The sequence below is a fragment of the Bos indicus x Bos taurus genome, chromosome 18, assembly GCF_003369695.1.
Source record: "Bos indicus x Bos taurus breed Angus x Brahman F1 hybrid chromosome 18, Bos_hybrid_MaternalHap_v2.0, whole genome shotgun sequence".
Lineage (NCBI taxonomy): Eukaryota > Metazoa > Chordata > Mammalia > Artiodactyla > Bovidae > Bos > Bos indicus x Bos taurus.
Window position 1 is genome coordinate 2,580,851 of NC_040093.1, and position 24,245 is coordinate 2,605,095.

Genomic DNA, 24,245 nt, shown 5'->3' on the forward strand with positions numbered 1-24,245 from the left:
GGAATCGCGCGTGGCGTCGCCTAGCGACCGCCGCTCCCCAAGACTCTGACTCAATCATGTGTCCCCGCCCCGAGGCTCCTGAACGCAGCCGCTGATTGGCTGGCGCAGTTTCTCTCGCGGAAGAGTCCGCCACGCTCTCAGACCCACACATTTGATTGGTTTATGTCCCGCTGAAGGCTTGCCCCCCGCTTCCGGACCCGAGATTAAAAAGCACTCAGCGGCCTCCGCTGTGTTTATTGATACAGTACTATATTTATTGATACAGTACTAGAAAGAGGTTTACTGGAGTGTCAGGGGGCTCAGCAGGGAATCCCAGGGCTGGAAAAGAGCGGAGTCTTTTCCAGTTCGCTCATTTCCCAAATGATGTTGACGAAGCTCAAAAAGGATCTGGGAGCAGGTCTAGGGCTGGAAGTGGGACGTCACCCCAAGCCAGGCTGGAGAGGTCAAAGAGTTCTGTCGGCCGAGCTCAGCGCCACAGCACGCTGTGCCAGGAAGACTTTATTCTGCGCCTCCTGAGGGAAGGGTAAAGAGAGGGGGAGGTGAGACAACTCTTCTCTCCCCTGTGTTCCTTTTCATACTCTCCAGGACCCCTTCCCAGGGGCCAGGCCTGGCTCACCGTCTGTATTTGGCGTTTGAGTTCAGAGATGAGGCGTCCATATGAGTTAGCCAGGGCCACGGTATACGCCATCAAGATGCTAGAGGAGATAAAATGGAAGCCACTCCCCAAACGTTCTCAGAATATCTTCCACGTAGGGCTTTTTAGAAACCAGGAGTCTGGACCTCCTCCTTCAGACTCAAGGAGTCAAAGCATCCCAGCCCCTTCTTTTCCTCAGAGCCAAGAGTTTGGGCCCCAACCCCCTTCTCTCTCAGAAGCAGGCCCCGGGACCCCAGGTCAGACATTCAGACTCAGACCCAGGAGTCTAGCGCCCTCACCTGGAGATCAGCAGAAGGGGCACAGCAAAAGCCTGGGTACCCAGGAAGAAGAGAACATTCTGGGCCGTCTGAGGCAGTTCGCGGATAGACGCGGGGATCACCACCCAGATGGACGACTGACCCCGGAATGGACCACACAGCTTGGAAGGTGGAATCCTGAAGTCAGAGACAGGCAGAGCTCAAGGATGGCTCAAAGTCAGAACCCTGGACAGAGGAGGGTGGAGGGTGGGAGAGAGAGGCCAGTACCTCTCACACTTACAGGAAGATGCTATAAAGCACAGGAACGGCGGAGATGGCCAGACCCAAGAGAAGGACCAAGGGGAAAAAGAAATTCACAGTGGAGGCTCGAAAGGTGCGGGAGGCCGGGGAGCAGGTGGAGAAGAGGGTGATCTGGCAGGAAGGGATGAAGGAATATGAGACACAGGAATCTGAGCCCCAGACTCTCCTCCACCATCCAGGAGCCCTAATCCCTGGCCCCCTCTCCTCAATCAGGAGCCAGGAACCCCAGTTCTTTTCCACCATCAGACACAAGAGTCTGGGTCCCCTCCTTCCCTCAGACCTAACAATTGGGATGCCCTGGACCCTTCCTCCCACATCCAGGGGTCTGTCCTCCAGACCCATCCTCTATCAGGATCTCGTAGTCCGGGACCCCGGCATCCTCCCCCACCAGGATTCGGAAGTCACATCCTTAAGTACTCTCTTCTCCCAGAATCCAGAAACCCAAGCCCCAGTACCTCCCCGCCTCAGACCCAAGGCTGCTCCCCACCACTCACCTTCTTCAAGTAGAAAAGCAACAGGAACTTCACCGAGTTGAGCAAAGGCAGTAAAGGGCAGAAAAAACTCCCCACCCAGACCACTGTCTGTGCGTAGATGAGCCCTAGCACTTCGTCAGGCACCTGGAACTCCTGGGTCCTCGCAAAACGGCCCAGCGCCCCGGGACAGAGGCCGCAGAGCAGCCTGAGGGGCAGGATGACACCGGCAGAATCAGAGGCGGGCCGGCCACGGGTTTCCCCGCCTTCACCGTCCCGCCCACCAATCGGAAGGGAGCCTATCTGGAGGCGGGGCGAAACTTCCCAGGCCCAGCGGGAGTGTCCGTCTAGGGGGCCGGGCTTGAGTGGAGTTAATAATCTTGACTATCAGACCCGTGGAGGGTGGGCGGTCTGCATGGTCTGCGGGCCTAGGGCAGGGGCGGGACCACAGCAAGGGGAGGGATTCTCACTTCCGAGGAAACTGGTAGAGCAGGATGACTGCCAGGCCGGTTAGCAGATCAAATAGTAGGAGTTTGTACATCTCCTGTCCCATGCGGGTCTCCCAGCACTGAGGGACGAAGAACAGGTCAGAAGGACCTCAGGACCCTATAGACCCAAACAGCTGAGTCTCCAAATTGCAGGAGTATGAGACTCTATCAATACTTTATCTGGGGGGGCGGGGGTCTTTCTTCTTTTTAAAAATCCATACCCCTGTCCTCATGGGGAAGGTATTCTAGCACCACAAGCTCCTCTTTCCTCCCAAACCAAGAATCTGGGACCCACCGGGTTGTTCCTTTCCTTCAAGGACCCAGGAGTCCCCGCATCCTCACCGGAAGTTCTTTGTAATTATAGCCACAGGTTTTGCACCTCTCATCCTCCGCATCACCCCCGCAAGTGATCTCATTCCAGAGAGAGAAGAGCAGGACTAGCAGGGAGACCAGGCGGAGAGACACTGTCCTGGCAAGTGGAAAAGAGAAAAAGGGCATCAACACTGATGGAGCGCCCACCACGTGCCCGGATTCTCCTGTGTGGAGCGTGCTCACAGTTCTCCCCACTTCACAGATGAAGAAAACTGGGGCTCAGTGACAGGAGGAGTCGGGATCTGAATCCAGATCCCACCGGATCCCATATCTTGACGATGTCAGTCTCTTATTTGGTAGAACCAATGTCCCTCGGCCAGACCCAGCCCACGCCAGGAGTCCAGAACCTGAGTAGGATAAAAACGATCTGGCGACTCCTGGTGTAGCCCTCCAGGGGTGCAATGAGCTTGAACACAGGCGGCAGCACGAAGTTGACCACGGAGATGAAGATGGACGGAAGGTAATCCACCACGAGCTTCAGTACTGGCGTCCGCTGGATAAGAGGCTTGTCCTAGGAGGGAGGGTGGGCCAAGAGAAGAGGCTCCGCGGTCCTGCAGGGGCCATGCCTACCATTACCCTCCCCAAGCCTCTTCTTCCTTCAGCACCACCACCACCACACACACACAGACCCCAATCCTTCCTCTCTGAGATTCCAAGAATCACAGGCTTCAGTCTCTTCCACCCTTGGGAAGGTAGGTTCCAGGGCCTTTCCTCCCCCAGGGCCCTCTGCACCTGCAGGCCCACAGTGGCCCCGGTAGCCCAGTAGATGCCGTAGAAGGCTGCCCCCAGGAGCGCCAGCACCACCAGGTTGAGCAGCAGGCGCACCGACCACAGCCTGGCTTGTTGGCCCAGGGTCCGCACCGCAGCCCTGCGCCGCACTCTCGCTTCCTCCAGCTCCACCTAAGGCCGGAAGAGACGTCCACTTGTGTTCCATTGCCCCAGGTCCAGCCTGCGGTCCACGCTCAACGGAAACTGATGCTGCATCGGCTCCCTAAGAACATCTATAGTCCTGGTCCCAGCCCATCCAAGACCCTCCAGGTTGACAATTCAAAACTGACTCCGCCCTTCCAACGCCCCACCCAACACATCAAGCTCCTCCTAGGGCCCGCCCAGCACTCCTGCCTGGCCTTTGGAGTTTCGATTCTACTCTGCCAAGCCTTTTCTGGCCACGCCCTGCTCTTAACTGTGAACTGAGCTAGCTTTTTCCTGTACCCTTGACGTCAGGCATACCTGTAGTGGCCTTCAGCCCTTTTCCCTCAAGGCCCGCCTCCTAAGAAGAAAGCTCCGCCCAGCATCTCTCTGGAGGCCCCATCCCTGGCCCAGGCCCCGCCCATTCTGTCAACCCCGCCCCCTCGGGTGCCCCCTGCTCAAAGGGCCCCGCCACCAAGCGCACCTGCAACTCATATAGGATCAGGCGCTGGCGGAGTCTCACGTGGACCTCCCCGCTGAGTCCAAAGTCCCAGGCGGAGAACACGCGGTGGCTGTAGCGGGTCAGGGCCTCTGACTCAGCCAACAACGTCTGCTTCAGCCCAGACACCGAGCTAAGAGAGGGGAGAACCGGGAGATGGAGCGTATGCAAGACATCCGTGAGCAGGGGCACACCCCTCCCGTCTTATGGGGCAAATAGGGATAATGAACTCTGAGACACAGGGCATTTGGAGAGCTGCTACCTGATGGAGACACATCCAGTCATTGATGCCAAAGACTAAAGAAGAGATTCAGAAACAGACCTGGAGGACAGACCCCCGAAGGGAGAGACAGAAACCTAAGAGATAAGACCGGCTGTCCCAACAGAAGGAAACAGAGGCCCTGGAGAGAGAGATTCAAAGGGGAGACTGAGACCCCAAAGTGGCAGAGAGTCCAAGAAAGGGGGACAAAGACTCAATAAGAGAAAAGGAGATGGGGAAAGTTGGGTTCCAAGGAGAGGCCCAGAGGAAGGAGGGAGCAGGTAGAGACTGGAGAGAGGGGGACAAAGACCTAGGGAGGGGATAGAAAACCCGAGAAAAGGACTAAAACAGAAAACGGTACAAAAAGGCTCTACATCCACCTTCACCACCCCCGGTGCCAGCCCCCATCACCCCCCAAGTGCACCCACCTGCCCTCCTTGCTTCCACCTGTGCCCTCTCGCCTGGCCCCCACATATGCAAATGCATACTCAATATTCCCTCATAATCTACTGATCCAAAACTGCACCCTGGATATTCCCCGCCCAAAGCCTGCTCTTTCTACAGCCCTCCCCATCTCAAATGGCAAACACCTATAGTCATTCTTTTCTTGTTTGTTTTGAAGTCATTTGTTATTATTTTGTTTAATTTCTGGCTGTACCCTGCAGCATTCAGGACCTTAGTTCCCTGACCAGGGGTTGAACCTGCGCCCCCTGCAGTGGAAGGCAGAGTCTTAACCACTGGATGGCCAGGGAAGTCCCAACACTGGAGTCATTCTTAACTTCTATCATTCACCACATCCCTCTTCTAATTATTAGGGAATCTTGCGGGCTTTAGCCTCATCATATATAGAGTCTCCTTTTATATAAAGAACAAAATGGGCCAAAAGCAAGCTATAGTGTTAATACAAACGACGGTGATTGGGGGCTGGGTAACCCCAACCATGATCACCCTCTAATATGCCATACAATCCACTCATTATGGTCTATTGCTTATTACTTGTCTCTCCTGTTAAAATGTCAGCTCCACCGGGACCAACCAGACTCTGTTGGGTTTTGTTTTTTTTTTTTTTGGCTCTGTTTTGCCAAATGCCTAGAACAATGCTTGACACATAGTATCTGCTCAGTTAATATCTATCCCTGAGTGAATGAATCACCCCTGTTTATTTCCTATTCAGCCACTCTCCCCTCCAGAAAAGATGCAATTAATTTCCTTGTTTGTTTAATATCTTTCCCTCCCCACTAGACTAAGTCACAGGAGGGAGACATCTCCCATCTATCCTCGACCTGGAGCCAGTCATGAAGCATTTTAAAAATCCAATTGCAATTCAAGCAGAGAGAAAGGGACCCCGCAGCAGAGCGAGACTCAGGCCTATGGAGGAGGGCGCTCCTCCCACCGCTCCTCCCCGCCACGGTCCAGGGGATCTGGGTGCAGGAGTGTCACTGACCGGTGAAGGATGAGCAGCAGGTAGAGGAGGCCAACGGCAAACGCAGCGCACAAGTAGGTGATGGCCAGGTGTGGGCGGGGCGGGTAGAACCCGTAGAAGAGAGGAGACCATTCTAGAAAACCCTGCGGAAGGAAAGTCAGGACAAGGGGGTTCAGGAAGTGGGGCCACCAGGGTCAGGGGTCCCTGAGGATACCGGGACCCAGCACACACCTCTCCAGAGAGCAGGTTGAAGAGCTCGGTGGCGAAGGGGACCAGGCCGTGGGAGCCGGGGTTGTAGGAGCCGCAGGGCGAGGAGGCGTTCGGGGCAGGGGGGCCCGGGGGAGTCCCCTCCAACCAGGTGGGCAGCAGAACCATGCAGGCCGTCAGCACCGAGGCCAGCACGTTGAGAAGCAGCAGGAAACGCAGCAGGGAGAAGTAGGACTCGGTGCCAGCGCCAAACTGTCCTGCAGGGGGCAGCAGAGAGGCCGCGGGCTCCGCTCCCAGTCCGGTCCCGGCCCGCCTCCCTCCGACCCGGGGGTCCAGACCCCACACCTCCTCCCCAGACCCGGGGGTCCAGACCCCAGCCCCTCCTCCCTCAGGACAGGGAGTCCAGTTCTGCCCCAAGTCGCCAGCCCAAACCCCATCCCCCGTACCCCCGATCCTCTTCAGCGTCCACACCCAGGGCTGCAGGGAGCGCAGGCCTTCCCGCACTTTCTCCTTGGACCTCCGAATCAGCCGAGTCCATTGGGCCCCTGTGGACCCCGCGCCCTGGGCCACTCGGTCCCTGGCAAGCCTCTGTCTGGGGGGGGAAACAGAGTCAGAGACAGAAAAGTAGCGGCCTGGCCGTCCCGCATGGAGACCACCAACAAGTGGAGGCAACCCAGCCACTGGGCGAGGAAGCAGGCTTCTGGGTGTCCCTAACAGGGGGTGCTCTGTAGCAGTAAAAAGGAGCACACCTAACACTAAGCATAAGACAGGAAACACAGACTACAGGGGTCGATTCACAGAAAGACCCAGAGCAAGCACGGTGTTCAGGGGTGCACACACAGATGGCCAAGCTGTGAAGAAAAGCGAGGAGGCGATCCTCTGCAGAAGTCTGGGAAGGAGATGGATGGTGCCCCATCTGGTGGTGGTGCCCCAGGTGGAAGTTATCTGGATCCTTGCTTTGGGAAAACTGTAAGCCATTGCATGATGTCTCATGCACTTTTCTGTAGGCAAGTATCATCATAACGTTAAAAAAAAAAAAAGGTAGGTGTGATATTGTGACTTATAATAAGAAACATATTTCATAGTGTATGATATCCCATGTGGAATCTAAAAAAATTGACCTGAGAGTTCCCTGGCAGTCCAGTGGTTAGGACTCTGTGCTCTGACTGCTGAGGGCGGAGGTTCAATCCCTGGTTGGGGAACTAAAAATCCCACAAGCTGCACGGAACAGTCAAAAAATGAAACGAAATGAAGTGAAATAAAAAAACTGAACTTAGAAGAGAGTAGGATGGTGGTAACCAGGGGGTAGAGTAGGTAAATGCTGATGTTGGTCAGAGTACAAGCTTCCAGTTAAAAGATTAATGAATTCTGGGAATTTAATGTAGAGCTCCATGATCATAGCTCATAATGCTGCACTGTATACTTTTGCCAACAGAGTAAGTGTTCTCACCACAAAAAAACAAACAGTAATTATGTGACATGGTGGAGGTGTTAGCTAGCACACTGTGGTAATCATTTTGCAACATATAAGTGTATGTGTAACACTGTACACCTTACACTTATAAGATGCTATCTGTCAATTGTATCGAAATAAAGCAGGGGGCGGGGAGGACTTCCCTGGAGGTCCAGTGGTTAAGATAAGATAAAATAAAAAGAATTATATTATTTGGTCTTCTTCCTGTTAGCACAGAGTTCCTAAAGGCTAGAATTTCCTAAGTGGTGAGAGTGATAAAGGTGTCTTTTTTATGTGAATGAGGTTCTATCTCCAGGTAGATAGTGTTACAGTTGAGTTGTGTTGTTGGACACCCAGGTGGAGTCAGAGCATTGTCTGGCATGAGGGAACCTCCCCACACCTCGGGACTGGTGTCCAGATTATATAAGGAGCAAGGGTCAGTGTCAAGGGTCACCTGAGGAGCACCCAGGGCCGTTCTCGGAAGGGCCTCTGGCTTACTTTTACTGCTGTGTCATATGCATAGTAACTGTTGAACAAGAGACCCAGCTTTCACTGCATCCTGCAAATTATGTAGCAGGACAGGGGAAAGAAAGATGTAACAGAGTGGTAGGAGGCAGAGACTGACATAAAGCTCAGAGAGAGAGAAAAACAGTGAACAACAGATTTCAGACAGAGGCAGTCAGGCTTGGAGGGAGAAAAGACAGAAGACACAGAAGCTGGGGGAGAGAGAGCACAGGAATCCTGCAGACAGGACTCCTTGGAGCCTGAGAAGCATCAACACTGACGGGAGGCAAGGAAACCCAGAGGGGCAGCTGGGAGAGGGGCAGGGACAGACGGGCGGCCAGAGAAGGGGGCAGAGCGGCTAGCCGGGGGAGGAGGCCAGGTCTGGCGGGGGCCTCACCTGTGTGCCCGCCTGGCCGGCATGGGCCACGGCAGTTCCCGGGAGGCGCCGGGCTCCAGCTGCTCCTGAAGTGCGGCGTCTGCGGAGGTCTGCATGCTCCTCCATGCCTCCTCGTCCTCAGCCTCCTCAGACCCCCAAGGCAGCACCCCAGGGCCTCGGTACCGAAGGGTGGCAGCGCTGGGCAGCTCATTCAGCACAGAGGACAGTGACGGGCCTGGGCAGGAACGGGACGCGGGGTGGGTCCGGGGTCCAGGCCCGGAAGTGCAGACACTCGCTCCTCCTCCGTCAGACCCAGGGGTCCAGGCCCTCAGCCCCTCCTCCTCCCTCAGACCCGGGGGTCCAGACCCCCTGCCTTCCCCCTCAGACCCGGGGGCCCAGACCCCCCGCCTTCCCCCTCAGACCCGGGGGCCCAGGCCCCACACCCCTCCTCCTCAGACCTGGGGATCCAGGCGCCACGCCTCCTCCCTCAGACCCGGGGATCCAAGCCCCATGCGCCTCCTCCCTCCTCAGACCCGGGGTCCAGGCCCCACACCTCCCACCTCAGACCCGGGGGTCCAGGCCCCCCGCCTTCCCCCTCAGACCCAGGGGTCCAGGCCTCACGCCTCCCCCCTCAGACCCAGGGGTCCAGGCCCCACACCCCTCCTCCTCAGACCTGGGGATCCAGGCGCCACGCCTCCTCCCTCAGACCTGGAATCCAGGCCCCCAGCCCCTCCTCCCTCCTCAGACCCGGGGATCCAGGCCCTCAGCCCCTCCTCCCTCCTCAGACCGGGGGTCCAGGCCCCCCACCTCCCCCCTCAGACCCGGGGGTCCAGGCCCCCAGCCCTCCTCCCTCCTCAGACCCGGGGGTCCAGGCCCCCCACCTCCCCCCTCAGACCCGGGGGTCCAGGCCCCACGCCCCTCCCCCTCAGACCCGGGGGTCCAGGCCCCCGGCCCCTCCTCCTCAGACCTGGGAGTTTGGACCCCCAGCCCCAGACACCGCTCCTCCCCGCCCTGCGCCCTCCAAGCACCCAAGCGTGGCCGCTCCCACCTCAGGCTGAGGGGTGGGCTCCGGACTTCCTTCCCCTCTAATTCGGTTCGTGACTCTGGCCCCTGCCAGCCCTCAGACACGCGCGGACACTCCCGCCTCCCAGGCTCTGGGTCTGCGCACTCCTTCCGGGAGCTCTAAGTCCCGGCCCCTGGGTCCCCTCTGCCCGGGGCCCCCGTTCTCCGCCTCCCCCAGGCCGTCTCCCCGCCAGGCGGACCGGACCCGGCCTTCTCCAAGCCCCCGACCTGTTCTGGCCGCCCGGGGTGCCGGCCGCCCCTCCACGGAGCCCCAGGCCTCCGGGTCCCACGGCGGGCGCTCCTCCATGGCCCGGCCGCCGATCCGTTTCCGTCTCCAGGGCCCCCGAGCGGGGACCGCCCCGGGCGAGGCGGGGCCTGAGGCGGGCGCGCACCTGGCCGCCAGGTGGCTGGGAGGCAGTGCCCGCTCCTTCCCGTCAACTTCAGGGCCGCTGCTCCGGGAGCCTCCTAGGAGGCGAGGTCCACAGAGGCCCGGGCGGTGACACCTCGCGGCGGGATGCTGTAGGTATGCGGTCCCCCCACCCTTGCTGACCGTCCACAGACATCCCACAGAGTCTCCGTGTGACACTTTATTGGGAGAGATTTACACATTCTGAGCCTGTCTCAGGCCCGAGGATGACAGGAGGCTACAGGAGCGCGGGGACCCTTGGCTGGCTCAGATGGAACCCACGAAGGCCAGGACGTCTGCGCCGCGGCTTCTCCCTTCCAAGAGGGTCACCCTCCGAGCGGGTCTAACGAGAGGACGTGGAGCGAAAGCGGCCAGAAAGCGCCCACTTCCCCCCACCCAACTCCCGGACCCGCCCTGAGGCTCCGACCCCCACACGGTGCAGCCAAAGCAAGGCCAGCTGCCCAAGAAGCCCTGTGGCCCACCCGCCCCGGTGCGGCGGGAGACACAGCTCTCTGAACAGCAGGCCCAGGCAGGGACAATGAAGATTCTCTCTGGGCATTTATCTTGATTTTTACGGGAGGGAAAACTGATCATCAGGACGCGGGTGGTGGTAGGCAGGGAAGCAGGTGCGCCCACGCCTTGGTCTGTCAGGCAGGGCGCAGAGCCCGGGAATCCTCTCCAGGCCCGGGGCCAAATTCCGGCCTCTTCTTGGGAAGGGCGGTGGCAGCCTGGTTCATGGGATTCCCAGGCCAAAGCGAGGGGGCCGATCGACCGGCAGAGGGTGTGTGGCGAGGGCTCACTCCTCCCGGAGCTTTCCCGAGGCCGGGCTGGGGGCCGGGGCCCCAGACTTCCGCCGCCCGGAGCCACCCCGGCCCAGGGCCAGCCCCAGCCCCAGGGCCGCCAGGGCCAGGACGTGGACGCAGAAGTACACCGAGGCCCAGTAGCGGAGGGTGTCGCGCAGCGAGAGCAGCACGAAGCCCATGGACATGTAGTCATAGGCCCGCATCTTCAGAAACCAGTGCACCCAGTCCCAGGCCTTCTGGCCCCCGGGACCCAGCCGCCACCGAAGGGCCGACTCCAGCTGGCGCTCGGCTGCCAGGCACAGCGGGATGGTGAGGAAGCTCAGGTAGTAACCAGGGTGCAGGCCGTGCCAGTAGGCGCTCAGCAGCATGGTCCATGCACTCCTGCGGGGGGCCGGGAATCAGGGTTTGGGATGCAGACCCTGGCCGCCCCCCTCAGACCCAGGGGTCCAGGCCCCACACCTCCTCCCCGCCTCAGACCCGGGGATCCAGCCCCCCGGCCCCTCCTCCCTCAGACCCGGGGGTCCAGGCCCCCAGCCCCTCCTCCCTCAGACCTGGGGGTCCAGGCCCCACACCTCCTCCCCTCTCAGACCCGGGGATCCAGGCCCCCAGCCCCTCCTCCCTCAGACCCCGGGGTCTGGACCCCCATCCCCTTCTCCCTCAGACCCAGGAGTCTCTACTGTCTTCTCAGCAACCCCCTCCCAACACTCTCCCCTCAGGACCTAGGAATCAAATCCCTGCCACTTCCTTTCTAAGGATTTGAGGATCTAGGACTATAATTCCTGATCCACGAAGACTGAGACATCTCCAGCCATGGTCCCTTTCTTATTGATTCCAAAAACGCTAGCCCTTGAAGACCCACAGATTCAGGCTCCGACCCCCACTTCCACCAGATGCCCACAAATCACAACAGGCTCTGCCAAGCACTGTGTCTGAGTTCCTGCCCATGGGCACCAAGGTCTGCCTCTGGCACGTCAGGGTGCTTAAAGTACAAATATGACCCTGATGCTGGGAAAGATTGAAGGCAGGAGGAGAAGGGGGCAGCAGAGGACGAGATGGTTGGATGCCATCACCAACTCGACGGACATGGGTTTGAGCAAACTCCAAGAGACAGTGAAGGACAGAGAAGCCTGGCGTGCTGCAGTCCGTGGGATGACAAAGAATCGGATGCGACTTAGCAACTCAACAACACAAAAATCCCAACGATGAGAATGACACTGACCGCTGTGTGGGGGTAGGTGGGGGAGGGCGCAATGTCCAAAAAAAGGCTAAATCTCCCTGTTGTTGGCAGGGGAGATGTTTTCCTCCTTCTCTTTCCTTAGGCCATTTCCTTGAAAAAAAAAAAACAAAAATCTACTGTCTGAGCATCTTTCCTTTGTCCTTTGGATGCAGATATCAATCTCTGAAAAGGTGAAAGAGGCCTCTAGAAATTGTTACTGTCCAGGAATGTTTTCCTTGAGGGCCTGGGAGCCATCTCCTGGAAGCAGAGATGTGGTGGGAGATAGAGCCTGTCTCCCTGCAGCTCTGGGGCTTTATCCCACCGGTGACAGAGATAGGAGGTTTGTTGATAAGGACCCTTAACTAGCACAGCTGGCAGACCGATTGCCAGGTGAGCTTCAGATGGACCCGAAAGCAGGCACGTGCTGTGTGTCTCTTGAGAACATGCTATGTGAAGGGCTGTATGCGGCAGTGGATAGTCAAAAAAGAGAGGTTTCTAGACAACTAGTAAGGACCATGGGTTTCCCTGTAGCTCAGACGCTAAAGAATCTGCCTGCAATGTGAGAGACCTGGGTTCGATCCCTGGGTTGGGAAGATGCCCCGAAGGGAATGGCTACCCACTTCAGTATTCTTGGGGCTTCCCTGGTGGCTCAGTCGGTAAAGAAATGCAAGAGACCTGGGTTCAATTCCTGGGTAGGGAAGATCCCCCTGGAGAAGGGAATTGGCAACCGACTCCGGTATTCTTGCCTAGAGAATTCCATGTCCAGACCACGGGTTTGCAAAGAGTCAGACACGACTGAGCGACGAACACTTTCCCTTTCAATAAGGACCTATGTATAGCACAGGGAACTCTACTCAGTGCTTTGTAATGACCTGTGTGGGAAAAGAAACTGAAAAAGAATAGATACATGTATACATATATAACTGATTCACTCTGCTGTACACCTGAAACGAACACAACTCTACTCCAACTTAAAAAATAAAAATAAAATGGATGAACTTTTTTTTTATAAAAAGGGTGAGATTTCTTTCCATCTTGGAAATTCTCAGCAGGAGGTTACTTGTGCTGTGCCTTGAAATCTGGTTTAATGCTCACTCAGGACCCAAACTGTTTCCTTTCTCTTACCTCTGGTGGAGAGAGGATGCTCTGGGCTGCCAGAACCGACAGGAACTTACAGGAGGATGCACATGAGCGTGAGCCCAGCATCTCCAACTCTGCGTGTGCACAGCCCAGCTCTTGGCCCCTTCCTCAGCTACTCTCTCCCTGTTTCGAGACCCCCGCCCTCCCCCATGCAGTGAACACTCTCCAGAGAATCTTCTAGCCTCTCTTGAACCCACTCCAATCCGGCTTTCACTTCACCTTGCAAGGATGCGGGGGAATTCCTCCCACCATGCCCCTCCTCCCCCCACCCCCAGGGTCACACTTGGCTTTGTCCCCGGAGCTCCCGGCAGGGGCAGACACAGTCTCCCTCCTGCCCCCCCTCCTCGACACCCTTGCTTGTCTGAAGGTTATAACCGAACGCTGTGCTGATCGTCCTCCTCTCTCACTGGCTGTGTCTGCACTGGCCCCTCCTCCCGGCCCCCAGTCTACACCTCGGTTCCGGTTCCTCAATGTTGGCGCTACAGACATCTGGGGCTGGGTCATTCTTCAGGATGGGTGGGGGTGGGCTGTCCTGTGCCTGCGTTTAGGCCTCTGCCTACTAGACTCCATTATGATACAGCGTCTCCAGACTTGCCAGATAACCCCTGGGGGCGCAGCACAACTGCCCACCCCCCACACCCCCAGTGAGAGAGTCCTGGGCCTTCCCTGGTGATTCTGATGGTAAAGAATTCACCTGCTGTGCAGGAGACCCGGGTTCAATTCCTGGGTTGGGAAGGTGCCCTGGAGAAGGGAATGGCAACCCACTCCAGTAGTCTTGCCTGGAGAATCCCATGGACAGAGGAGCCTGCCGGGCTTCAGTCCATGGGGTCGCAAAGAGTCAGACAGCACTGAGTGACTCAGACATTGAAAATCCCTGGTCTAAATGTATGTCCACTCTGTGCTTTGACCTGAGACTCAGCCCCAGAGCTTTAAGCACCATCCACAGCTGCCGATGCTCACGGGTCCACTTCTTACACCAACCTTTCACTAATAAGCCAGAATCGCGTAACTCAGCGCCTATCCAATAACCCTGGCTAGAAATCTGTCACCTCAAAGTCAGTGAGACTAAACCCAAGCCTGGCTTCCTCAGCCTGCCCGCTTCTGAAACTTCCTCCTGTGCAGACTTCCTCTCCTTCATCACCCATGCCCACCACCTGGGCACCCCGCTGAGTTTCCTCTCACGCCCCCCATGCAGGTGGGGGCGGAGCCCTGACCTCACCTCTCCAGTGCATCTACTTCTGGCCACCGGTCCCTACTCTAGGACAGCATCAGTGCCCACCGGGCCAGTGCCTGCCTCATCTGCTGCTCCCCTCCCCACCTTTATTCCATGCCCATACAAGGTCAGAGCACATCTTTAAATCGAAACTAGACAGCACATCCAGGTAGGTCTAGCTCCAGAAGTGCCATGATTAACCGCTTCATTATGAGGACATGTTACGGTGTATCCTGACCTCACCTGGCGGCGAAGGGAAGAGGGAGGGATACTTGGCAGGTGGCCTGACCTCTCTGAGCCTAGATCTCTTCAAGATTTCCTACTTCCTAAATTTGTCAAGATCTAAATGTGTCAGTTTATCTTATCTTTACAGAAAGTCTCCACTCAGGAATTACCAGGTGAGTGAAGGATAATGAAAGCTGCTCAGGGCTCACATTAAGTGCATTTAACACTTTATCTCACTTATTCCTCAGGGCAACCTATGACACAGGTTAACGGCATTACCCCCATTGAAGAGTTGGGGACACTGGGTCGTGGGGAGGGACAAACTGGGAGTTTCGGGCTAACATATACACACTATATAAAATAGATAACCAACCAGGACTTAATGTATTGGTTACTGTATAAGGAATTCTACTCAGTACTCTGTAATAACTTATAAGGTAAAATAATCTGAAAAAAAAAAAAAAATGGATAGGGAACTCCCTGGCAGTCCAGTGGTTAGGATTCTGCCCTTTCACTGCTGGGGTGGGTTCAGATCCTGGTTGGGGAACTAAGATCCTGCAGGTTGCAAAGCACAGTGGGAAAAAGCAAGAAATAAAAAATTTAAAAATATATATATAACTAAATCACTTTGCTGTACATCTGAAACGAATACAACATTGTAAATCAACTATACTTCAATTAAAAAAAACTAGAAAAAGAAAAGCATGTAGGGGAATTTTTTGAGAGGAAAAAAAAAAAAGAGTTGAGGGAACAGAGCTCAACCAACTGCTTAACGTTTCTTAGGTATTGGCAGGGTCACGATTCCAGAAGGTCTAGTCATCGAATCCATAGGACTTAGTACACTGCGCCTGTGCCACGCGGCCGGCTTTACAGAAGTAGAAACGGAGGCCCGGAGAAAGAGGAACGAGCTTGCCCCGGTAACGCAATCCGAGCCGCAGCCAGAGGCTCAAGAAACTACAGCTCCCATGACCCTCAGGGGCGGAGGCCCGCTTGGGGGAGCCGCAGAGCGCCTCCGGGGCAGCTGGGAGATGTAGTTGCATGCCGTCCTCCGCGACAGGTGGGCTCACCTGAGCACGTAGGAGCGGGCGGGAGCGCTCTTGTAGATGTACTGCGCCAGCCACCACTGCACCGTCATGTTCCAGTACCGCATGCCCTCCCGCACTGTCACGCAGAAGTCTGTGTTGTAGCAGTCGATGTTGCGGATGGTCTCATAGTCGTACTCCAGGGAAGCCGCCATCTCCGGACTGGGGGGATGGAGGACGAGGGTGGGGGACAGACATGCATCTCAGCCAGGCCCCCTCCCGACGCTGGCTCCTGTCCCAGCCCCGGACGCTAAGGAGGGGAGTCTGGCCAGGCAACAGCTCCCTGGCTGTCGCATTTGCTAGGGCAACAAGGGATGGGAGCCCAGAGGGTGCATTTGTGGGGGGGGGTGGGGGTGGGGGGGTGGGAAGGGGACGTGCACAGTTCCACAGCAATAGGATTCTCTTTCTCTTGGGAAGGGAGCCTGCAACAGCCAGGAAAAGTCTGCAAGGGTTACAGTTACTAAGCTGAGTCCTTAGCAACCTGACCTGCCAATGGTCTCAGATGCTGGGGTAAGGCAGTTCCTTAGCAACCAAGCTCAGCATATCCAGAGAAGCCTCCAAGAAGTCCTTTCTAAATTCCTCAAACCCTTCCCTGACTGGGGAAACAGCAGCCCTAACAACGAGGTGGTCCGTGGTTGCTAGGGAGATGTTCTAGGCCTGCCTGCCACCTAGATGGTCTCTGTTGCTAGGGAAAGGGCATTTCTTAGCGACAAGCCTAGGATGTTTAAAAAAAGGGTCCTGAAAAGGCGTTTGCTGGCTATCAGTCCATATGACTGTTCTAAAAGGATCAGCTCCAGCAATACAGAGGTTCCTGGGTCACCGGTGCCCAACGGTCCCAGCAGAAGGGGATTATCACTGACCTGCCTGAACCACTGGCTGCTTCTGATAACAGAAGCACGGCTTGCATTAAGAGCAGGGCCCAGAAGGTTTAGAAAAGCTTTCAGCTTCTGCTTGACGTCTTCTGGGGGATACCCTCTAGCAACTGGAGGCCTGCCTTTGGTTACTCTGGCAGAAGGAAGAAATGTTGCATGGGGGGGGCGCCACTTCTCCCACAACGGGATGGCTGCTGTGACTACGAGGGGATGGCCCAACCCTAGTAAGGAGTCGTTCAAAATTTACACCAGTCCCAGCCTGAAGGCTAGAGGACGGCTGCAGGGAACTGAGGGAGGGCCCACTCCTGATTGCCAGGGTGCCACTTCCCCAGCAACACAGGAGTAACATATCCTTAGCAACAAGGGAGTCCCTACTTACTAGGCCTGTGATCTGCCTCGTGATGAAGGAACTAGGGGAGTAGCTTCGCCAGGTACAAGCTTAATCCATAGTTACTGGGGCTTCTGGCAGTTACTAAGAATGGTGTCCCCCCGGCGACAGCATGGTGGAGAATGCCATTTCTGGGACTTCCCAGGCGGGTAAGGATCTGCCTGCCAATGCAGGGGGCTGACTAGGGTTTCACTGCTGGTCTGGGAAGACCCCAGATGCCCTGGAGCAGCTGAGGCTGTGGGCAACAGCTCCTGAGCCTGCACTCCCCAACGAGAGAAGCCACCAGAAGGAGAAGCTTGCCCCGCCCCCCCCAGACGAAGAGTAGCCCCCGCTCACCCCAACCAGAGAAAGCCTGTGCTCAGCAGCCAAAAATAAATAAAGAGAATGCTATTTAAAACAGAGGCCGTTATGTAGTGACATCTCACGGGGAGGGTCTGCTTGCTCCCAGCAAAGAAGGGGGCAGTTTAGGGGATGCCGTTTCCATAGCAACAAAGGCAGGAAGGTGTAGTTCTGTTGCTAGGGAATGGTTTCCCTAGCGACAAGGGGCTGCTCCTCAGTGCCCAGGGAGAGCATCCTGAGCAACCAGCAACAACCGGGTTACTGGGGTGACACTTTCATGGCAACAGAGGGGCAGCATGGGGGTTGCTAGAATACACCTTCCTTTTCCTAGCAACAGAGAGCAATTCATACCCCAGGGGGTGACAAGCACACAACAGGGGGCGATCCATAGGTTTTAGGAGTTTTCCTAGGACAGGGGAGGGCGGGCTGTGGTGGTCAAGAGTGACACTCTGCTGACAACAGGTGGGAGACCAGCCCCCCCCTCCTCCCCGCGCTGCTCCCCACTCTCCTCCCTGCTAGGGGCAGGGCCAGCCCGCGGTGATGGGGCTGGCCGGGTCTTGGGACACCTCCCTCCCGCCGCCTGACCTGCTGGGGGGTGGGCATTGGAGGGTGGGGCCGCCCCCGGCCCGGGCTTTGGCGGCCACGGGGTAGGCCCCGAAGCCAGCGGCAATGCAGCCGCACTCGGCGGCAATCCAGGCCACGTAGAAGCGCATGCGGAAGGCGAAGAAGACGGGGATCATGTAGAAGAGGCGGGCGGGCAGCGGGCGGGCGTAGAAGGCGTCCTCGCGCACGGCCTCCAGCGGGAAGAGGTGTGATGAGAGCAGGAAGAGCAGGCCGAAGAGCGGGGCCGGCCAGGCACGGCGCAACAGGGGCCGCAGGCTGGGCACGGCCCCCGGGAAGGGCTGCTCCAGCCAGTCCAGGTACGTGCGGTAGCGGAAGAACGGGCCTGTGGCGGGAGGGCGGGCCGCGGTCAGACGCTAGTGCGCGTGGGGTCCGCGGGCAGAGCACCGGTCTCAGGGCCGGGCAGAGCACCGGTCTCAGGGCCGGGGAGATGGGCCAGGAACCGGGGAACCAGGGGGACCAGGGAGAGAGGAGAACGGAGAGCAAGGGAAAGTGGACAAAGGAGGAGACAGGGGACTTGGCAGGAAAGAGGAACAGACACTTAGGGAGCAGACAGAGGATTCTGAGAACCAGGGGGTCCTGGCACACTTCATGGAGACAGACAGACCACATTTGGAGGGAGGCGGGCAGGGGGGGCCCCGGGGTCAGGAACAGGGAGCGCAGCAGCGCATCCCTTGAGGAAGACAGGGGCCTGAGAAGACATCAGAGGGTTGCAGGGGCAAGGCCCTGGGCGGGATCTGACCAGGGCTTTGGGTTTGGCTTTATATATATATATATCTTTTTTTTTTTGATTACATGTGGTTTATCCACTCAATGGAATACTACACAGCCATGAACACAAACCAGGTACATGTCCATGCAGCAAAAGTCTTGCATACCATTGAGCAAATAAGCCAGTACAAAAGAATACGTACTGTATTTGATTCTATTCACATAACGTCCCAAAACAGACAACACTAACCTATGCTCTTAGAAGTCCAGAGAATGATTACCCTTGGGAGACAGCAACTAGAAGGGAGCAGGAGAGACTAGTGGTGTGTTGGGAAGATTATTTGATGGGGTGCTGACTGTATGCACGTTTCCCATTTGTGTAAAACCACCAACTTGTTTGTATATGTTGTGCATGCATGCGTGCGCACTCAGTCACATCTGACTCTCTGTGAACCCATGGACTGTATCCCGCCAGGCTCCTCTGTCCGTGGGATTTCTCAGGCAAGAATACTGGAGTGGGTAGCCATTTCAATCTCCAAGGGCTCTGGGTTTTTTTCCTCAGTGCTAGGGTAACCATTGTAGGCTCCCCCACCAGGGAAGGGCTAGATTATTATTTTGCTTTTTCAGGAGACCCCTCAGCCACTGAGCAGGGAGGGGCTGCAGAGGGACAGTGACGGAAAAGAGGGGACTGCTGCAGTTTATATAAAATGATGGCTTGGCATAGGGAGGGAGCAGAGGGCTTTAACAGAAGTGTTGAAAGTCTCACACGTCACAGAGGACCACACGCTATATGATTCCATCAGGGTAGGCAAACACATAGAGAAAGTCAGTGCTTTCACGGAATGGAGGCAGCTGGAGGTTTGGGAGACGATGGTAAAGGATGCAGGGGTTCTTTTTGAGGTGATGAAATTGCATGGGAGTCATGCCACACAACTCTGTAGAGAGACTCAAACCCAGCAAACTGGATGTGGTTGTGAGAGGGTGAATATGGTAATTACAGCTCAATACAGTTGTTAAGGACTTCCCTGGTGGCTCAGACCGTAAAGCATCAATCTACAATGCGGGAGACCTGGGTTCGATCCCTGGGTCGGGAAGATCCCCTGGAGAAGGAAATGGCAATCCACTCCAGTACTATTGCCTGGAAAATCCCATGGACAGGGAGCCTGGTAGGCTACAGTCCATGGGTTCACAAAGAGTCGGACATGACTGAGCGACTTCCCTAATACAGTTGTTACAGAAGTCAAAACCTTCTATGAGGTCAACGGTAATGAAAAATACGTTCTGAAACTAAAAGTCGGATCATACGCTGTGAATCCTCGTGGCCTGGGCGGCAGACACATTAGGGTGACGTCGATCTTTCTCCTTAATCTCCCGTGCGCTCCCAGTAAGTTACAAAGAATCACTGAGGCAGAGAACAATCTGTGTCTGCTCTGGAGGGGCCCTGGGGCCAGCGGGGGAGGGAGACATGGACTGGGGCTCCGAGGCTCACCCTCACAGCAGCAGAGGCTGGAATGGGGTAGGGGTGGGGCAGGAACACAGAACAGACAGCAGAGTCCAGGCAGAGGCAGGCCTGGGGTGGGCACACTCACCTGTCATGATTCCCACGTAGCAGTAGCTGTAGCTGAGGGTCTCCATCAGAGAGGGCACGTCCGGCAGCAACCCCAAGGGGGGCCCCTTGCTGAAGCCCGAGGCCATTTCCTTCCTCTGGGCCACGTGCAGGTCCTGAACTTCACTGGCCAGACTCACCAGCTGGGAGGAAGGGGCAAGTGGGAGGACAGCTCAGACCCTGGCCTCCTCACACCCACCTCCCGTTCATGACCGCCCTGGGAGGCCAAGGGCCGGGGGGTCCTGTGGGGCTGGGTGCCGAGGCGCTGCTCCTTGGGCAGCTCTGAGCACGAGTAAGGGCTCCCCCCTGGGGCCCTCTGTCTTTTTTCCTCTAAGTTCCATCTTTCTGTGTTCCCCCGCAGTTCACGGCTTTAGGTCCCACCCATGCTGTACCCTGGTGGGACTTCTTCAAGCCCCAAGCTTGTCCTTCAAGCTGCCTCTAGGGAATTCCCTGGTGGTCCAGAGATTAGGGCTTGGTGCTTTCACTACCGGGACCTGGGTTTGATGATGCTTGGTTGGCAAACTAAGATCCCACAGGCCACGTGGCATGGCCAAAATAAATTTAAAAAAAAAGAAAAAGCAGCTTCCTCTTCTCATTAATACATGGATGGATGACTTCCGGGCACCTCGAATTTAACACATCCCAAGTGGAAAACGGTTTTAGCTATTTCCCGAAGCGGGTGTTCATCTGGTCTCTTCCCCCCCCCCCCGCCCTGCCCCGTCATATGCCAGTCCATGGGATTCTCCAGGCCAGAATACTGGAGTGGGTAGCCTTTCCCTTCCCCAGGGGATCTTCCCAACCCAGGGATCAAACCCAGGTCTCCCACATTGCAGGCGGATTCTTTACCAGCTGAGCCACCAAGGAAGCCCCATCAAATGCCATCAGCATCCGATGAGCTGCTTAGACTGGAAACCTTCCTCGCTCCCCAGGTCGAGTCCCTGAAGTCTCTGGGCCTGTCCCTTTCACTTTGCGTCCACACTGGGCTGAGTATGTTTACCCTGGCCCCCCAGCCTGCTCTCTACCCTTCTGCACACAGACCCCAGGCTGGCCCGACACCCACAGGTCTGTGTCTTCCAGCTTCAGCCGGGGTTCAGTTGGCAGATGGCCGAGGCAGGCAGGAGTGAACCTTGGGTTTGTATTCCCGTGTTTTTATTCCCTTTATTGATAAGACCGCCTGGGGCCTGGCTGTGACCCTTGACCAACCTTCTCGAATCTACCCAAGTCCTTTTCCTTCTGGGCTCCCCTCCTCTCGTCCCCTTGGGCCCAGGACCCTACCTCATCCCGCCCTGGTGGAGGTAAACATCAACAAAAACGCACCCCAGGTTCTCCTACGTGCCAGGCCTCCTGGTGGGGCCCTGATTTGCTGCCCCAGGCCTGCCTCAAGCCTTCAGTTTGTCAACTGGACTTAGATAAAGGAGTCCCACGTCAGCTCACCTTACCCTTCCTGCTGCAGTTCTCTCAGCATCTGGAGGAAGTATTTTTAAACCTGTAAACCTGGTCACAGGTTTTCAGAAAAACCTCTTGTAGTGGCTCTTGGGCTCCCACAGGAAGAAGTCAGAACCCTGTACTGGGGCCAGCCAGGCCCCGCACGGCTTGGCCCGCACTGCGGTCTCCCCTTGAGGGACAGTCTATGTGGCTAGCACACAGCTGGCAGCATGCAGCCGGCCCCCTTCCAAGCCCGCTGCTCCCTGCGTCCCAAGAGGCTCTGGTTTCCTCCAACTCCTAACCCACTCCTGCCCACCCTTCAGCTCCTGCCCGGGAACACGGGATGCCGGGCGAGCCCTGCCCGCCACTGCCGCCTGACCTTTCCGTTCCCTGAGAGGTAGCACACAGGAGCAATGCGCGACCTTTTCCTCTGTGGCAGGGCCTGTTTTCTCCCATCTTCCCAGGCCGTGGGAAGCCAGACAGGGTGTCCTGCTTTTGTGCCCTCAGCTCAGTGCTCTCTGCCCAAAGCTGGGTTTTGTTTTGTTTTTTCTCTTTTGCAATGTGGCTTGCTACAAAGATGCACTTTAGCCCAGCCATCCACTGACACCCACAGTTATATAGCTTTGGGAACTTTTTACCCCAGGGAAGAGCTGAGAGGTTAAGTCCTGCCCTCGGCAGAGTGAGTGGGAGAGACCGACCCACCTCCTCTGCCTCCCCAGGGAGGAGAAGGTAAAGCTGGGCTGGTTCCCGGGCACCCAGGGAGGGCTGGGGGTGCGGGGGGAGCCTGACCTTCAGTGTCAGCAGCAGTTGGACGGCGTTGGTGAAGGGCGTGGGAGTGGGCAGGCCCAGCAGGCTGAGCGCGCGGAAGAAAAGCAGGTAGGAGAAGGTCCAGGCGAGGGCCAGGGCGTGGCAGGAGCTGAGACAAGACAGGATGCCTGTCGCGCTGGGTGCGGGAGGTCTTGCCTCTGTCTCCCCTGGATTCCAGCTGCAGATCCCACCCCCCACCGCCCACCTTCAGAGATAGGGGAGGGGGGTGTACAGAATGAACATGACCGAAAGAGCTGCACAAAAACGCACAGCAACAGAGAACAAGGAGGAGATGAAGAGAGAGGCTGCAGGGGGAAGACCCTTCATGCCTCCACTTGTTTCTGGGAGGGAGGGAGAGAGGCGAGGGAGAGAGAGAGAGAACACCAGGGCCAGCAGACCAGTAATGCCCTCCTCTCTCCTGAATCCATCACATGGACGTCAAGGGCCAGGACAAACACACAGGGACCAGACCCAGAAAAAGGCAGGAGAGGAGGAGAAACAGACCAGACACGTGACACAGAGAATCTCGAGGCGCACAAGAGACATCCAGAGACTGAGGCGGAAACAGAGAAAGACCCCAAGAGGAAAGAGGTTGCATCCTCCACCGGCTCCGTGCTCCCCCTCCTCCTCCCACCAAATCCTCACCAGGGCTGGGCCTGAATGAGCGCCCAGGTCCCAAGGATGGTGACCAGAGAATGCAAAGTGTGGGGGCCACAGGTGAACAACGTGAGCCCCAGGCCCACGGCTGCCGCCCCCCATCTCTTCAGCCCAGGTCCTGCGGGGAGAAGGCACAGCATCAGCGTAGAACTTTCCAGGGGGTCCCCCGTTAGGCCCCCCCCCCTTATTTTCCGCTGAGGAGGGAACCTGACTCACCAGCTTTCTTAAAGAGGAAGCCGATGGGGATGGAGATAAGAAGAACCACTAGATAAGTCCATTCTTCGGGCGACATGTTCTAGGGGAAGGGCAGACGTTCACAGTGAGAACCCAGGAGTCCGGCCGCCAGACCCTCCTCCTTAGAGGATTTAGGAATCTGCCCCCGTCCGAATCCCCAGTTGTCAAAGATCAAGGAGTCCTACCGTCAGCTCCTCTCCTCTGAGAACACAGGAATCCCGACCTCCAAGCCCTTCCTCCTTTGAGGATAGAGGAAGTCACCCCCAGGACCTCTCTTGAGAATCCAGGCCCCCAGATCTCTTCTCCTTTGAGAACCCAGGAATCCAAACCTGCCGACCCCTCCTCCGTAGACGATCAAAGCAACACCCAGCCCCTCTCTTATCCCCGAGCCCCTCCACCCCACCCGCCGCCTCCGAAAACACTGCTCTCCAAACCCCTGCCGTTCTTCGAGGGGGCCTCAGAGGAGTCCAGGTCTCCAGCCTCCACCTCTCTCCGAGCTCGGGTTCCTTCTCCTGTCTGAAGCCGGAGAGCCGGCCCACTCCCCAGTCCCAGCCCGAGTCCCGGGGCGCGCACCAAGCACGGCTCATATCCGCTTTGGGCAAAGCCACAGGCGGTTACGCCACCCGGGAGCTCGACCATGCCACCCCGGAGCTCGGCCGCGCTCCCGGTGCCGCCCCCGCACCCCATCAGTCCGCCGATCCGCAGAGACCCCACACTGTTCAGAGCCCTCCCGGTCTCCTGGGCGCCTCCACACCCCGGCCCACCTGGGCCCGCGGTTCTGCGCCGCCCGCAGGGCAGGAGGCGGCCGAGCAGTCCTGGCCCGCTGGCTACCGTGGGTCCGGCCACGCCTACCCCGCCCAGCACGCCCCCGCACCCCCCAGCCTCTTTAGGGGGGCCTGCAGAGCTGCTTGGTCCGGGGTCGTGCGCGCAGCGCCCAGCGGTGTCCGGGCTGGGCGGGCAAGGAGCGCGGACGCGGCGCAGAGAGCACAACCCGGCGGCGGGACCCGGGCTCGGATCTACCAGGCTGCGAGCACGCAAAGGGCGGGGCTTCGGCTCGGAAAGGGGTGGGCCCAAAAGCTTCGGGCTCCGAAGGCGCCGCGGGACCCGGGAAAGAGGCGGGGCCTGGAGCTAAGCTTTCAGAGGGAGGCGGGGCCTCCGCTCCAGGTTCTTTCGGCCGGAATCCGGGGGTGATTTGGAGGCGGGGCCACAAGCTTCGGATTTTTTCGGAGGTGGTCGAGTACGTTCGTTTGTGGGCGGGGCCAAGGG

The 24,245-nt window shown here is 57.4% G+C and overlaps 2 protein-coding genes across 4 annotated transcripts; both read right to left on the bottom strand.

Moving 5' to 3' along the window:
* Positions 1 to 228: 228 nt before the first annotated feature.
* On the bottom strand, positions 229 to 9,572 carry TMC4 (transmembrane channel like 4). Its single transcript, XM_027514637.1, has 15 exons — positions 9,463 to 9,572; positions 8,194 to 8,407; positions 6,286 to 6,431; positions 5,864 to 6,096; positions 5,654 to 5,775; positions 3,936 to 4,083; positions 3,275 to 3,442; positions 2,890 to 3,053; positions 2,513 to 2,639; positions 2,153 to 2,250; positions 1,707 to 1,890; positions 1,193 to 1,323; positions 934 to 1,089; positions 617 to 695; positions 229 to 512 (listed from the first exon to the last, which is right to left on the bottom strand). The coding sequence occupies exons 1-15, from the start codon at positions 9,539 to 9,541 to the stop codon at positions 444 to 446; spliced, it is 2,118 nt and encodes a 705-aa protein (XP_027370438.1). The 5' UTR covers positions 9,542 to 9,572; the 3' UTR covers positions 229 to 443.
* A 234-nt stretch (positions 9,573 to 9,806) lies between these two features.
* Positions 9,807 to 24,038, bottom strand: MBOAT7 (membrane bound O-acyltransferase domain containing 7). 3 transcript variants are annotated; one of them, XM_027514640.1, is made up of 9 exons: positions 23,744 to 24,031; positions 23,165 to 23,218; positions 22,962 to 23,040; positions 22,734 to 22,863; positions 22,071 to 22,197; positions 19,840 to 19,999; positions 17,504 to 17,864; positions 15,305 to 15,481; positions 9,807 to 10,824 (listed from the first exon to the last, which is right to left on the bottom strand). In XM_027514640.1, the coding sequence occupies exons 3-9, from the start codon at positions 23,035 to 23,037 to the stop codon at positions 10,437 to 10,439; spliced, it is 1,419 nt and encodes a 472-aa protein (XP_027370441.1). In that variant the 5' UTR covers positions 23,038 to 23,040; positions 23,165 to 23,218; positions 23,744 to 24,031; the 3' UTR covers positions 9,807 to 10,436. The 3 variants fall into 3 exon arrangements, with proteins under 3 accessions (XP_027370441.1, XP_027370440.1, XP_027370442.1); XM_027514639.1 differs by lacking the exon at positions 23,165 to 23,218 and having other exon boundaries at positions 23,744 to 24,038; XM_027514641.1 differs by lacking the exons at positions 9,807 to 10,824; positions 23,165 to 23,218 and having other exon boundaries at positions 15,301 to 15,481; positions 23,744 to 24,038.
* Between the last annotated feature and the right edge of the window lie 207 nt (positions 24,039 to 24,245).